Source organism: Pavona decussata, unplaced genomic scaffold, assembly GCF_977016875.1.
Source record: "Pavona decussata unplaced genomic scaffold, jaPavDecu1.1 SCAFFOLD_229, whole genome shotgun sequence".
Classification (NCBI taxonomy): Eukaryota; Metazoa; Cnidaria; class Anthozoa; order Scleractinia; family Agariciidae; genus Pavona; species Pavona decussata.
Window position 1 is genome coordinate 175,882 of NW_028145634.1, and position 16,059 is coordinate 191,940.

The window sequence follows — 16,059 nt, forward strand, 5'->3', positions numbered from 1 at the left end:
TGATGATAAATCACTTTATCCACAGTTATGTGAGGGTGGTTAGGCCTATAGCAATAAATGCTAATGTTCCAAGCAATCAAATTGGAATTTGGAAATGTTGGTTTCTTTAAGAGAGGGAAATACCAGAGTGTACCTGGAGAAAAACAAAGAATTGAAAACAAACAACAAAATCAACCCACATAGTCATGACAACCGAGTGCAGGAATCAAACCTGGGCCACACCGGTGGGAGGCAAGTGCTCTCACTACTGCATTATCTCTCATCTCTTCAAGTATTTACTGTATATTCTTGAAATAATTTATAGTAAATTCTTGCCCTCTAAAACGGGGAAATCCCCATGACACTATCACCAACAATCTTCTGTCCCATTGTTATCAGTACTCAAGACATACCATTTCCACAGTTGGCACCAGTGTACCCAGGGGAACAGTCGCACCGGTGCTGATCAGGGACTGTGTTAATACATGTACCACCATTAATGCAGAGCTGCGGATCACGGCACTTGTTCAAGTCTACAAGCAGTAAAAAAGGAAAGAAATTTTGTCCTGAAGGTAAGAATATATCAGATTATTTGTAACAAAGGACAAATTAAATTACAATGCACTGCTAAAAATAAAAATAAAGTAGTAAATAAGTTAAGCAATAATTAGGTTACCATACAAATTAATACGTTTGTACAAATAAGTGAACAGTGGACTACATCGGTTAAATTAAAGGGACAGTATCACGGTATTTTTAGTAACACACTGAAAATCGAAAAGATGCCATTCGGTTGATAGCAGCAAAGATATAATGACCAAAATTCCACAAAAGACTATAAGAATGCAAAGAAACTATCCACGGATATTTTCGCCAGCAGCTGAACAAAATAAAAATGGGTTCAAATTTGAGAAAAAGTTGGGCCGACCTTTTCAATTTTTGCTGTCGTAACAAACCAAAAATCGGTTGTACTATATTTTGGTTCAACCTTTCGTCTTAGTAGAATCACTATTAATATTTCTTTAAATAAGCGATTTAAAAATTTATAAACACAGTGTTCACAGTTAAAATATAATAGTGAATTTTTGACCAAAATCATGATATCTCCCATGATACTGCCCCTTAATAAGCATAGAAAATTAATGGCCAGGATGGAATTTGCTTGCATTACATGTACTTCAAAATATCAGCATTCTTATCTGTACACTATCATTAGTTGCCTACAAGCACTCTATGTCTGAGTATTTAAGTAATCATGCATAAAAACAGCACAGTTTTGAAAAAAAGAAAGACAAGGTAAATGACACCTTCAAGTTTAAGAGAACAAAATGAATGATTATAGCCAATAAACTTGGAAATTCTAACCTATCAGACTAAACCTTCCAGCTACAGCTGTACATTATAAAATTAATACAAGAACAAAGTTACGTTTACCTTGTTCACAGTTGAGACCTTTCCATTCTGGACGGCAAACACAATCATTTCCCTGAACACAGTCACCATGTGCTATAATGAAAAAGGGATTTTAAAATTGTAGGATTGTCATTACTAATCATAGAAGCAATTGGACTGGTCACAAATAACTGTCCAAAATAAGGTGATAAATAATGCACCTAGGAAAAATATACTACATTTGACATGTACATAAAGGGTTTTGCTAAAAGCCGGCCTACAGTCAGGTGGACCACAGACCAGCGGCCCATAAACAGTATTACACTTCACAGCCCCGCGGCCCCATTACAGTTCACAGCCCCATCGTCCACAGCCCAGCAGCCTCATTACAGTTCGTGGCCCCATGGCCTGCAGCCCAGCAGCCTCATTACAGTTCATGGCCCCATGGCCCTCAGCCCAGCAGCCCCATTACAGTTCATGGCCCCATAGCACGCAGCCCAGCAGCCCCATTACAAATCATGGCCCCATGGCCCTCAGCCCAGCAGCCTCATTACAGTTCATGGCCCCATGGCCTGCAGCCCAGCCCAGCAGCCTCATTACAGTTCATGGCCCCATGGCCCACAGCCCAGCAGCCCCATGGCCTGCAGCCCCATTACAGCTCATGGCCCCATGGCCTGCAGCCCCATTACAGTTCATTGCCCCATGGCCCGCAGCCCCATGGCCTGCAGCCCCATTACAGTTCATGGCCCCATGGCCCGCAGCCCCGATACAGTTCATGGCCCCATGGCCCGCAGCCCCATTACAGTTCATGGCCCCATGGCCTACAGCCTCATTACAGTTCATGGCCCCACGGTCCGCAGCCCCATTACAGTTCATTGCCCCATGGCCTGCAGCCCCATTACAGTTCATGGCCCCATGGCCCGTAGCCCCATTACAGTTCATGGCCCCATGGCTCGCAGCCCCATTACAGTTAATGGCCCCATGGCGTGCAGCCCCATTACAGTTCATGGCCCCATGGCCGCAGCCCCATTACAGTTCATGGCCCCATGGTCCGCAGCCCCATTACAGTTCATGGCCCCATGGCCTGCAGCCCCATTACAGTTCATGGCCCCATGGCCTGCAGCCCCATTACAGTTCATGGCCCCATGGCCCGCAGCCCCATTACAGTTCATGGCCCCATGGCCCGCAGCCCCATTACAGTTCATGGCCCCATGGCCCGCAGCCCCATTACAGTTCATGGCCCCATGGCCCGCAGCCCCATTACAGTTCATGGCCCCATGGCCTGCAGCCCCATTACAGTTCATGGCCCCATGGCCCGCAGCCCCATTACAGTTCATGGCCCCATGGCCTGCAGCCCCATTACAGTTCATGGCCCCATGGCCGCAGCCCCATTACAGTTCATGGCCACACAGCCCGCAGCCTCATTACAGTTCATGGCCTCGTGGCCTGCAGCCCAGTAGGCCATTACAGTTCATGGCCCCATGGCCACACAGCCCGCAGCCTCATTACAGTTCATGGCCCGATGGCCCGCAGCCCAGCAGCCCCATTACAGTTCATGGCCCTATGTTCTGCAGCCGAGCGGCCCCATTACAGTTCATGGCCCCATGGCCTGCAGCCCAGCAGCCCCATTACAGGTTATGGCCCTATGTTCTGCAGCCGAGCGGCCCCATTACAGTTTAGGGCCCCACAGTCCGCAGCCCCATTACAGTTCATGGCCCTATGTTCTGCAGCCGAGCGGCCCCATTACAGTTCATGGCCACACAGCCTGCAGCCCCATTACAGTTCATGGCCCTATGGCCCACAGCGCAGCAGCCCATTACAGTTCATGGCCCTTATGGCCTGCAGCCCAGCAGCCTTATTACAGTTCATGGCCCCACAGCCCACAGCCCCATTACAGTTCATGGCCCCATGGCCTGCCGCCCAGCAGCCCATTACAGTCCATGGCCCCTGGCCTGCCGCCCAGCAGCCCATTACAGTTCATGGCCCTATGTCCTGCAGCTGAGCAGCCCCATTACAAATCATGGCCCCATGGCCCGAAGCCCAGCAGCCTCATTACAGTTTATGGCTTCATGGCCCGCAGCCCAGCAGCCCCATTACAGATCATGGCTCCATGGTCTGCAGCCCAGCTGCCTCATTACAGTTCATGGTCCCATGGCCCACAGCCCAGCAGCCCTATTACAGTTCATGGCCCCATGGCCCGCAGCCCAGCAGCCCCACTACAAATCATGGCCCCATGGCCCAAAGCCCAGCAGCGTCATCACAGTTCATGGCCCCACAGCCCCCAGCCCAGCAGCCCCATCACAGTTTATGGCCCCACAGCCGGCAGCCCCATTACAGTTCATGGCCCCACAGCCTGCAGCCCATTACAGTTAATGGCCCCATGGCCTGAAGCCCAGCAGCCTCATTACAGTTCATGGCCCTATGGCCCACAGCCCAGCAGCCTCATTACAGTTCATGGCCCCATGTCCCGCAGCCCAGCAGCTTCATTACAGTTTATGGCCCTATGGCCAACAGCCCAGCAGCCTATTACAGTTCATGGCCCCATGTCCCACAGCCCAGCAGCCCCATTACAGTTCATGGCCTCATGGCCCGAAGCCCAGCAGCCCCATTACAGTTCATGGCTCCATGGCCCGCAGCCCCATTACAGTTCATGGCCCCATGGCCCGCAGCCCAGCAGCCCCATTACAGTTTATGGCCCCATGGCCCGAAGCCCAGCAGTCCCATTACAGTTCATGGCTCCATGGCCCTACAGCTCAGCAGCCCCATTACAGTTCACAGCCCCACAGCCTGCAGCCCAGCAGCCCCATTACAGTTCATGGCCTCATAGCCCGCTGCCCACCACAAAGCCCATAGCCCATCGGCCCACTTCGCAGGCTATGGGCTGGGCAATTTTTTTTACGCCCACTTCAATACAGTGGATACTTACCGTGGCAGAGTGGTACCGCTGTAACTAGCAAAAATAACACTCCAGTTAACAGAAATAGCACCCCAATTAACCTAATTCAGGTTAGCTAGCTTGCAGTTACATTTGTAACCTTTATATCTGGGGTTAGGATAACTAGCGAAAAAATTGCTGATTGTGGCAGCCAGTCATTGGTAGTCTAGTGGTGAGGTTTCTGCTTGTGTGATTTATAGCATCTTCCATCTTGAAGTGGGCATAAAACAAAACTGCCTGGGCCGTGAACTGTGAAGTGGGCCACCAGGCCGTGGGTTTTGAGGTGGGCCGTAGGCTGTGAACTGTATCAGAGCGGGCTGTGGGGTTGGCCCGCAGGCAGCGAGCCGCTGGGCCATGGGCTGCCTTTTAGCAAAACTGGTAAACAGACCTAAAATAGTGCTTCAGCATACCATAAATCCAAAAGTGTTCCAGCCTGTAAAATCTCAAAGAGTTGTACGGGATGTGAAATTCTGCATGGCAGAGCTGATAGCTGGTATTCCTACTGTAAGCTACTCAGGATCGACCCTCATACAGAGACTTTGTAGAAAATTTTACAGGATTCCTGAACAATCCTGAATGCATCCATTCTACAAGATGCCGTAAAATCCTACAAGGTGTCTTGTATGTAGGGAATAGGATTTCAGATTGACCAATGGTTAATATTAGAGTAAGCTGTTTTCTGCAAGTGATGTAACATTATTTTTAGTGAGAGGCTAAGGCACTACTTCTAATTATTGATTACCCTCATTACATGTACATGTACCTCAAGCTCGTCATTATTTTAAGAAAATTTAACTGTGCCTATCCTTACCCGTGCACTGTGGTTTCTTTATACACACGTCACAAATGGATCCACTCCAGCCACTTTGACATCTGAAATAATCATACACAACTCTGAATCAAAAGTAATTAATAATACTTGTAGTAACACATGTGCAGGTCCAGAAAATATCCATATGCCCCCCACAAAAGGATTATTTTCTTGTTTTGATCTCAACTGTATTGTGTATTCATTCTCAGCTTCAGGAAGGTGTGTCCATCTTAGAGAGGCATCGGCCTTGGAGAGGTGTCCATATAAGAGATGTTTTTTTTTTCTTTTTTTATGAGATTTGTCTCTCTTATAGGTGCATACCCACCTTAGAGAAATGTGTGTCTACCTATATATACTGTATATAATTATATATTCAGACAGGTATCTCCATAAAGGTGCCATGCAATCCTAGCTTAGAGAGGTGTCCATACAATCATTATTAAAAAACGTTAACGTCTGTCTTAAAGAGTCCATCTCAGAGAAAGGTTTGTCTATCACTGACAGTGAGTGAGTGACTCCCATCTTTGAGAGGACATCGCAGTCTGATCATGAGAGAGAATGTCCAAATTAGAGTTAACTTTTCTTTCTTAGAGAGCGAGGTCTCTCACATTAGAGACATCCATCTTAGAAGTGGGTGTCCTAAACGTGTCAAATGTACAGTAGATTAAGGTGTGTCTACCTTAGTGAGGAATGTTTATAATCTTTAATAGAGATCTATGTACATGCATCAATCTTTGAGGTATCCAGATTATGCACTGCAGATATGCGCTTCATAGACTGAGGTGCTCCCTTAAGGGGTGTTCAACTTACTTTCAGAGGCATCAGTCTAAGAGAGGTGCTTTGAACAGGTGTTCATTAATGAGATGGACTCACTGTGTAATGTACATAATTTAATATTCAACTTACATGCAGGTGCCTGGTGTTGTACAAGAACCATGGTTTGGATCACAGCCATCTCTGCAAATTGCTGAAAGTACAACGAGGGTTTTTGAACTTCCAATAAAACGAAACTTTGGAGTTTAGTCATGCAATGTCATCAAGTTTTATAGTTATCAACTGGACTCAAGGGAATACAGAGGTATCTCATTAAGGAAACAAAAAATCCTTTTTTTTTTCTCATGCAATGCTGAGTTATTTGTTACTTTATGTTGAAAAACTTCGGAATTTTTAAGAAAGCTCAAGTACACCTGTAGTACTGTGAAAGGTTTACATCGCCACCAGTAGCCCTTCTCAAGTGTTTTCAAAACTCCCACTATACGGTGTATAGGCTCTGTTTATTTCATAATCATGTGTGCAAGATGAATGGGAACACAACCCATTGTTTTGTGTAAAGCTCAGTGCATGAGTTACTTCCCAATCAAATTTCAATTTGTTTATGGCACTGTCTGTCAAACTACTTTTAATCAGTCAAATGTGTAATTCCCATTCATGATCACTTCATGTCCTAATGCTTGAAGTGCTTGCAGCTTTAAATTGCAAAACCACCACTCGTCAAACAATAGCTCTCAATAATTGAATTTCTTTTCCTGCGTTCTCCTTACAAACCAACAGAAAGAAATCTGCAGTTTACCCATGCCAGTCAAGTGGAGTAAAGTGAAGCGCAATTACTTACGAGTGAGGCAGTTAAGCCCTCTCCAGCCTGTTAAACAGATTTTATTTCCTGTGTTGTCATCACACCTGTAGTGTCCATGGCTATCATCCCGTCCAACGCAGTATGTATTACAATCTGCACCATAGTAATTAGCATCACAGTAAACACGAACCAGAATTCTGGTGCTAGATCTGCTGCCCGTTAACTGAAAGGGATTTTCACAAGTGCAATACACGTACATAAGGGCACTGCCTGAGCTCTCTTTGCTACTGCGCAAAATTCTGTGCATATTGGGGTGATCAAAGAAATTAGCATTTCTTGAGATATTTTTTCATGAATACGTGCAAAAAGCAGATCTTAGAAAGGCTACTGAAATCCAAAAAGAAAATTGGGTGTAAAGTGAATTGGTACATGTAACACCCAATTTTCTCTTTGGGTTAAAATAACCTTCCCTAAAATCTGCTTTTCCTGCATAGTCATAAACTGTGCAATATTTTAATTTTAAATGTGCAGTTTATGACTTAATGCCACTGAGATCAACAGCCACTTAAGGGGACACCATCCTTAAGGGTACATGTGTAGTTCAAATACATCCAGACATTATAATTATACAATGATGTTAGGATTTTAAGCAAAGGCAAATTTGGGTTGGACAATGGTCCAATGACTGACTGTCTGACCATGTGATATGATTCACACATACATGTACATGATCTTTTTTTTTTAAATGCAACACGAAGAACACTACTTTACAAAACAAGACGAACACTACTTACAATACCACCTACAAGACGTTACTTACATGTATATTAGTATTTATTAAAAAATGGATCATTGTATAATGCGATTCCAGGGATTTGATTGGCTTAGCGGCCATGGTACAAGAGCTATTATACCAATTGCCCGAGGATAGGGATCATTAAAATGGTCTTCTGGTTGTTCTTGCTAAGCGAAACCAGCCATAACCTACAATATAATAAAACAATTATTCCACTCGCGTTTGTTGGATATAAGATGATTATAGCCAACTCGGCGCTTCGCAACTCGTTGGCTATCTATCATCTCATATCTAACGCGTGCTTGTGGAATAATTGTTTAATACCACACAAGTGAATAGTACTTTTCGCACGCGCTGATTGGCTAGCTCGGAGGTGATTAGCCAAGTACTATTCACCTCTGAGCAACCGAAGAGAAACAAGATGGCTTCCCGTTTCGCCACAATCACTAAAGAGGAATTTATCTAGATAAACGAGGCAGCTGTTACAAAAAATACAAAAATGACAACAAAGTTTAGTTTGATGGCATTAAATGGTAAGTTATTTAATCTTTACGACCTCATATATTCTAAGGCGAAAAATGAAACTACAATGCCTTGTTTACGAAAACTGTCGAGCACTATAATAATTATTACAATGTAGACAATAAAACATCTAATGTTTTGGAGCATGGTTTCAAAATCAAGACGAATTTCACACAACAATTAAAGAAATGACACTTTAGCAACTAAACAAGTGTCTCAAAAAAGTTTTAATTGTTCGCAAGAAAGCGAGATGGAACTTTATACAACAAGAAATCGCTTACCGCGCAGCGCGCGAGATTTTAAAATTCCCCACCATTTGTCGGTATACTGTGGAAAATAAAGGAATTTTGGCCCGCTAGTTATTCAGCTTGTGTGGTTAATAATACTAAAACAATTATTCACCTCAGTGTCGGTGAAAGTGGTGGATATTCACCTCGCCGCATCCGCCACTATTCACCTCCACTTCGGTGAATAATTGTTAACTATTTACTATATACTATATAATACTTCCTTCCATGATCTTTAAAAAAAAACTGTGAAAGTAAAGCAAATTGCTTTACTTTCTAAGAATTAACTAAGAAAGAACTTTTTAAGAATTATTCTTAAAAAGTTGACAGAATTAGCCTTATTTAATAACCTAAAAGCTCTACAGTATACAGTGTTAGTCTCAATATCAACATAAACAATTGAAGGGTTGTGGAATAAGGCCCTAGTTACTTTTGATGTAAGGTCAAATTCTCGTTTTGCTTAACAAGCAAATACAAGACATACAATACAATTTGGAAGGAGAATCTAGCTATTTATCAGGAGTTACTTCAAGGGCTTAATTCTGCAGGCACCCCTTCAATTTCTGCTCACCCTCTCCAAGTATTTTGCATGCATTACTCACAGCTTAACTAGCAAGGATAATTCAGGTTTAAACATCAATACATTTCAATTGATTTCTTTGTTGGCAAATTATAAAATGAAATAACATCTACATGTAGGTCACTGTTGGAGCTACATGTATGCAAGGATTGCAAACATCAACTGTTTGATAAGTCAGGGATCATGAAGTGTGGCTAATTAAACCAGGCATCGAGCTTAAGGGCAGGAGTGTATTTCTAACAGATGGATTGAACTAAGATGTACATCCAAGTCATACTGTAACAACACTGTAATGTTCACAAATACAACATGCCAACCAAACACAAGTTGACTGTCCCACCATCAGGGACAGGTTTATCCCAAGAGCTAGAGCTTAACAGCTTTATGAGGCGTAAAAAAAAGTCTCACACATGTATTCTGCAGATGCGTCCCTCATATTTTTCCATTTTTGCAGCATAAATTTGAACTAATTTAAATTGTACATACAATGTATTTCTCTTCTTATTCCTACATTTTGTAAAACCATTGTATATCATTCTTTATAAAGTAAAATGGTTTCATTAAAGCTTTATTTATTTACTAAATATCATTACCAGCCTGACATACATGAAGCATCCTCACCGTTATACTCCTAGCGTTGGAGCTCTGAAAGTCTTTTTGAGCAGGCACGTTAGCAACATTGTGTTGAATATAGTCAACAAGATCATCAGCATGACCAATGCCGAGAAAATTTCCACTATCGTCATCCCACACTGACAAAACAATGCCAAATGCTCCCTGAAAACACAAACATTTAACAATTTACATACATGTAATGCTAAATTATTTATTCCTAATTCAAAGTGCTCAATACATATCACTGGCAGGAATCACTGTCTGGGGACTCACATGAATCACTACTATTGATTAAAAGTCAATGTCAAAACAAATTGACCATGTGTGGTTCCAGATGCATCCATGCCACAACAAAAGGCAATGGAAGGTGCTTGCAAAAGCACACAAGTTTCTTTAAGGCGCAGTTCAAATAAGAAAAATGTCTGAGGGAATAGATATTTCCTCAAACAAAACAATTAAGCCAAACCCACAAAATCAGGCTCTGGTAATTTTCAAACATTCCCTTAATAACTGTATATCCAACAAATTGTATCTTCTACAAGTAATAAAAAACCTAAAGCTCCCTAGGGACTGGAAGGGGTGGTCACTTTGGTTTCTCCTCTGGGACAATAACAGTTTTGGCTAAATTAAATCTGGTTCTCATAATTGCCACTGAAGTACCTGCGCCATAACCACTGGCAATATATTTACTTAATAGCGCCTTTGTACTTACTTTCAGAGTTTAGGCACGCGCATCTTTACCATGGCTATAACACCAGAAGCCGTGATTCGTTGCGCCCTCCCTTCGCAAAAACTGCTAAGTATCAGGGGAGCTTCAGAATAAACGGTGCTCGAACTTATAACACCATCCCGAGAACCATTAGAAGGTAGAGGCGTTCAGTAAATTTAAAACCAAACTAAAGTGCCATCTTAAGCAGTAATGCCCGCGGTACATGCTGCATTTATAACTTAATTATTTGTCTAGTTTTTTTTTTTTGTTGTTGTTTTTTTCTTGTTTTTTTGTTTCAATGTTTTGTGTTTTGTCTTGTGCTGTGTCAGGGCTCCATTTAAACTAGCTCTGCTAAATTGGATGCCCCTGGATAAATATTGAATTAAATAAATAAATTAATTAATTAATTTAAAGTTCCACTGTAGTAGCCCCTGCAGGTAGCTACACATAAGTGAGTCACTGACATACCCCAGATGAACTGGAAAAGATTGCTTTACAATTCATAAAAGTACGTATATGTTCTGCTCCATGCAGACTCCATTAGCTTGGAATTTAATTAAATCTAGCATCAGATTTTACCCCTTGTACATGTACACTGTAAGGGTATCACTGGAAACATTCTCATGAAATATTTTTCTTGTCGGCATACTGAAAGAATTGCTAATGTGCTTGCAAAGTTCAACTAAAGCCAACTTCGTAGGCTGATGTACATTATACAGAGTAAGATAGAAGATACAGGGGTACTGTTAATTTTCTCAGTGATGTTGGAAGCTTGTTCTCATAATAATAATATGCTGGACAGCATCTGGTACATGAAGCATCGCAGGCTATATGTTGCATTTACATTTACATATATGTTGGCAGCATACATGTACATTCTGTGAACCTACACAGTTATTAAATTCAGTAAATAAACAAAAAAAAAAACAATTAACTTCTTACCGGCCACTGTCCATCAAAGTGATATGTTAAAGGGTTCCTAAGACCATTAGCACCAACCGTATGGCCATAACCAGGGAAGGTAAAACTATCATCTCCTAAAACATAGGTCTGCCAACGCTTCCAAGCATGCAAGAGACTAAAAATTGATAACGGATATGGTGCAACATAAAGCTGGAAGAAATTATCACAATCATTTGGGCACCAACCCCATGCCCCACAGCAGTCACAGCAAGATCCTGCGTTATCTTTAGAGCTTGGATTGTTGTAATCTAACAGCTGAATAGACAAGGTTCCCTTGGCACTAGCAGGCTGTGGGAGAGATCAGAATAAGAATTCATCAAATATTAATTTGTTCTTTACTATAATTATACATGGGTAGTTAAGAATGGTATAAAGATAGAGGCATGGTGCTATATTGGTTGGGGCATTAGACATTACACTGTAGGTCTATAGGTCAGACTAAACTAATGTTCAAGATCCAGCCTGCAAGAGCAGTTTGTTTCCAGGCTGTTCAAGATCTAAAAAATGTCTTAGTTGTCGATCTTATTGTTTCCTTAACAACAAATATTGCCCCATGCTGTCTCACTTCACCCATCTTGGAGAAAAAAAATCTCCACTACTCCATGCTACAGTGTACAGATTACCAGGTTATTTATTAGCCCTGGTTGCAAGTACATGTATGGATGACCTAGCTACATGCACAGCTTCTGTCCAACTTTACCTACATGTACCTAAAATTACAGACCAACCACATGGCCACCACAGATTACAAATTGTAACTCTGATTGGATCATAGAGTAAAGAAACACTTGAAGGTTTGTTGCTCTGAAGTCAATAGGATCACTAACCACTCAATTAAACCTGCTTTTTCTGAGGCACGGGCATGCGATTTTTAACCAGGATTAGTGCCAAGATTTCCAAAGATTTCCAAAAATACCTGACAATATAATTTGTGAAGAATTTTATAGTTCCCAAGAAATTAGCTAAATGCTCTAATATGACATGTCACAAAAACAGAGTACACTGTAGTCATCAGTGTATTTTGCACAGGCATTTAAAAACACAACCTTGTTTTCAGTGCTGCGTTGTTGTCAACAACATTGGTTACAACAACAGAAAGTGAGTCTGAGTTAGGGTCTGCACAAATACAGTAGCTCACATTTGTGGGCCAGGCATGACAAATTTCTTTATGAGCATGAGTTGGCATACGATTGATGTTTTACAGGTAGATCGACTGCAGACTCATGAACACCTACACCTGTATCTGTAAGGCATGAGGTAATGAAGTAAACTTAAATAATAATATTTTAATAAAGCAGCATAACGTCATTAACTAATTATAATTAACAAAAGCTGATAGAGTACATATACATCTGGGATAAAAATTTATATGGAGTATTTTAAGTTTCCTGAGGGTTGTATAATTTTATTACACAAATTAGCAAGAATAGTTCAAATTCTCAGGACTGATATACAGGCTTTAAGATACCAAAATTTAATGTTTATTAGCACATGCATTAATTATCAGAAACAATTACAAATCAGAATAATAAAACATCAAAAACAACCTTTAAGACCCTGCCTGAACCACTTGTAAGTTTATAATGAAATTTCTATAAGCTCTTATTAAGACACACTGCTACATGAGATCGGCTCAGACCACACACGTGGGAATTAAAAAACAATCTGCCATTAAACACTCACCTACGCTTTTTGTCATTTTCAAACATTCCCCCTTCTGACCCTTCTGTTTCTAAACTGTCAATGTAGTGGCATCTGTAGTAATTATTGTCCACATTTAAAAAAAATTGCCTGCAAACCTTCACTACACAAAACCATAGCAAGAGAAGCAACCACCATTGTGTAGTACTTCATGTAAAAACTCACAATTTGTATTTCTATACCAAGAAAATTCTTTGAATTTTTTTCATTCCAATTTTCAATCCATTTTAATTTAATTATTGACTTCTTTTTTAGAGGTGGAAATTCTAAGGTCAGACTAATAGGATGTCAATTATTACAATGGGTGGATATCAGTAGTTTTGTATTTCTCCATCTTGCAAGTCTACCTCTACAATTTCACCATAAGAAATCAAAAATGAATTATGTTACTTTAGTACTACTTTTACAGAAAAACAGATTTGCATATTAAATTGTTCTGTTCTTTTTCTGTGCATACATAAGTGTACTCAGTAGCACATCTAAAACCCGCAACTTTATTTCTCCAGTTTTCTACCAAAATATACCAGTTAACCGCATCTCCTGTAGCTAGTCCCCTATGACAAACAACAGACAGAAGCCAGAGCAAAGGCCAGCTGAGATTTGAATTGGATACGCAATGTTTTCAGCAGCTTGCCCCACAACAGCTACAAATAGCATGTGGCACTAATGGATAGTATTACATGTTTCGGGAAATTTGTCTTGCTGAAGCCCAAATTGTACTATTTTTGACTGTTGTGCAACAAGCTTCACTAAGAAAAAATCCAAACCCACGCCATGAAAGGTCATCAGAAATTCCTGGGGGATCGAGGGGGTCTTTTATAGTCAAAATTTTAGCAGCAAAGTATGAAGCTAAACTGGAATTTCCTTGGTGGATGGGGAGTGCAAAACAAAAACCCTTTCATGGGAGGAGTATGGACATTTTCTGGAACTACCCACAAGACTGCATGATGCTATCAATCCTGTGCAATTGACTGTTTTCCTTATAATTAGACTTTTATCCCAGGAACCAGTACATAAATTATGTTCTTCACAAACATCATCTCCACCAGGTTGTTCTCATCAGGTGAAATATTAACGTCCACTGTATAATTTCAGGTACCCCTAAATTAATTAAGCTGCGGCAGGATCATAGGAGGCTATCAGCCCCCGCTATCAACCCAGTATGCACATACAGACAGTATCCTCAACCCTACTAACACAGCACTGCAAAACATTTATTACAGCCAAATGATAAAGCTACATGTTCATACATCAAAGAAATGATAATAAACATGTTATGTAATTAATATTACTTTGTATCCAAGCCTATTCCAATCATTACTGAGATCAACTGATCACTAGCAGATCATTTTTCTTGTTTCTGAATGGTGCATTAAATTTGGGTCAAATGATCAGCTTATAATTAATTCAGTTGCAATCTCATAACTAAATATTTCACGGGATGAATGACATTTCTAAGCTTTTTAGAACGGCTTACCCACAACTTCTTGTTTTGAGCAAAAATATAAATTTTTTGAAGACTTTAAAGTGCACACAAAGGAATTGTCAACCTTAACATTGTTCAGAGGAATTTTTCATTTGATGCGGAAACAAAATTTAATACAACAAAACGAGGTGAAAAATTAAGCGTACGTGCAACTGGTGTCTCAACGGCCAGGCTATGATGAAAGGTTAAGTGTATGGAGCTAATATACTTCTAATGTTACACGCCTGCTTCGAAATCTTTAATTTTGCTAAATCTGCGCTAATACTAAACGAACAAGTGCAAGACAATTTTCCTGTTCAAACTCGATACCACCTATTACACAATTGAATATTAGTTGCAATGTTCAATTCCCAGGATCCCTAAAGCTGTCTTAATTATTTAAGCCACTCACAATCTGTGCTTGGAATTATACAGCTGAATTACATGAACATGTACAGTCAAATAAGTTAAGCTTAAATGTAAACAGTTTACAGATACAGCGTACAGAAATTTCAATCTCAAGAAGAAATATCAATATTAAAAGCTGTGTTGTTCAGAGATTCGAGGAAAAATGAAATAAAAGTCTTCAATTAAGCTCCAATAACATCACGAAAAAGTTGTTGTTGTAACTGTAAACAAATCGATCGCGTTGAGTAGGAAAAGTCAACACGAAAGGTCATGACAAGCTCAGCTTAAGCTTAAATATTAATATTTGATCTGAATTTGCCTTTGTAATTTTAGCAGCAATTATCGCAGGAAATCACGTCCTGCATTATAACAATCTTCCGTTTTGTATTTTAAAGAACCTTAAGTTCGCCCAGTTTAAACCTATAAAACTGTATAAAGCTGTAAAAATTGAGTTGAAAGTTTTCAGGTGTTTACGTACGAACTTCACTCGCGCAAACAAATCTCTCGTTTTGGAAGCACAACTCTTTTAAGATATTATCAGAATAAAATAACAAGGTAAGAATACTTAAAGCATCGATATCGCAAAGTAAGTCTTTGAAGCAGCTTTAAGTTACAGATTTGCAGCGGCAAGAGCTGTGCAGAACTCCACAAAATTCTACGACAAACAATGATGTGCAATAAAAGTGACGTAAAATCGAGGCATGAACTGCAAAAATATTTACAAAGCAAGTATTGAACTTACCTCAAGAAACGACAAAATCGTAAACGATAGCACCGTCGAAAAAACCCAGCAGAAATAGCCCATAGTTAAAATGGGGGGTTATAAAAAAGGTTATCTTGTTCTTTCTGTGTAACAACAACTGACAACAACTTTCACCGCACGTAACGACGAATGAATGAAGCCCAACACAATTTCATCGAGCGTTTAACCCCGAAGCGCCTTCCAACTCTCTTTGTTTTCTTTACAATCCAAACAAAAAAAGAAACTGAAGAAAGAGGATTATAAGTTCGTGATCGTGACAGCTTTCCCAGGATTAGCAGGAAAATGAGCAACCAAAGAAAGCAAGTAGGTGGTCATCTCAAAACGAAATAAACACCTGACTGATGGAATGGACTGTTCGTTCCCTTGGGACCAGCGCGTTAGCCAATCACGTATCACTTCGTTTATTCCAAAAATGGAAACTGCACAAAGCTCTTTCAAGTGAGGAAAAGGAATTGAAAGAGCAAATATCTGTCCAAAAAAGGTTTAACTTAATATTAAGCAAAGGTTAAAACTAAGTAAGAAAAGCTGGTCTTAATACGAGTTGGTGGAGGTTCTTTTTC

General features: G+C 40.6%; 1 protein-coding gene across 1 annotated transcript in view; it reads right to left on the reverse strand.

The window, feature by feature from the left end:
• The window catches only part of LOC146458733 (uncharacterized), a 43,694-nt gene extending 27,849 nt beyond the window's left edge, over positions 1-15,845 (reverse strand). Inside the window, exons 1-8 of the mRNA XM_085090378.1 lie at positions 15,479-15,845; positions 11,142-11,450; positions 9,497-9,652; positions 6,730-6,913; positions 6,024-6,084; positions 5,118-5,179; positions 1,414-1,485; positions 393-512 (exon numbers count right to left, since the gene is read on the reverse strand). Of these exons, the coding sequence (XP_084946504.1) occupies positions 393-512; positions 1,414-1,485; positions 5,118-5,179; positions 6,024-6,084; positions 6,730-6,913; positions 9,497-9,652; positions 11,142-11,450; positions 15,479-15,541 (1,027 nt within the window). The 5' untranslated portion in view covers positions 15,542-15,845. The remainder of the gene's footprint in view (positions 1-392; positions 513-1,413; positions 1,486-5,117; positions 5,180-6,023; positions 6,085-6,729; positions 6,914-9,496; positions 9,653-11,141; positions 11,451-15,478) is intronic.
• Positions 15,846-16,059: the final 214 nt, after the last annotated feature.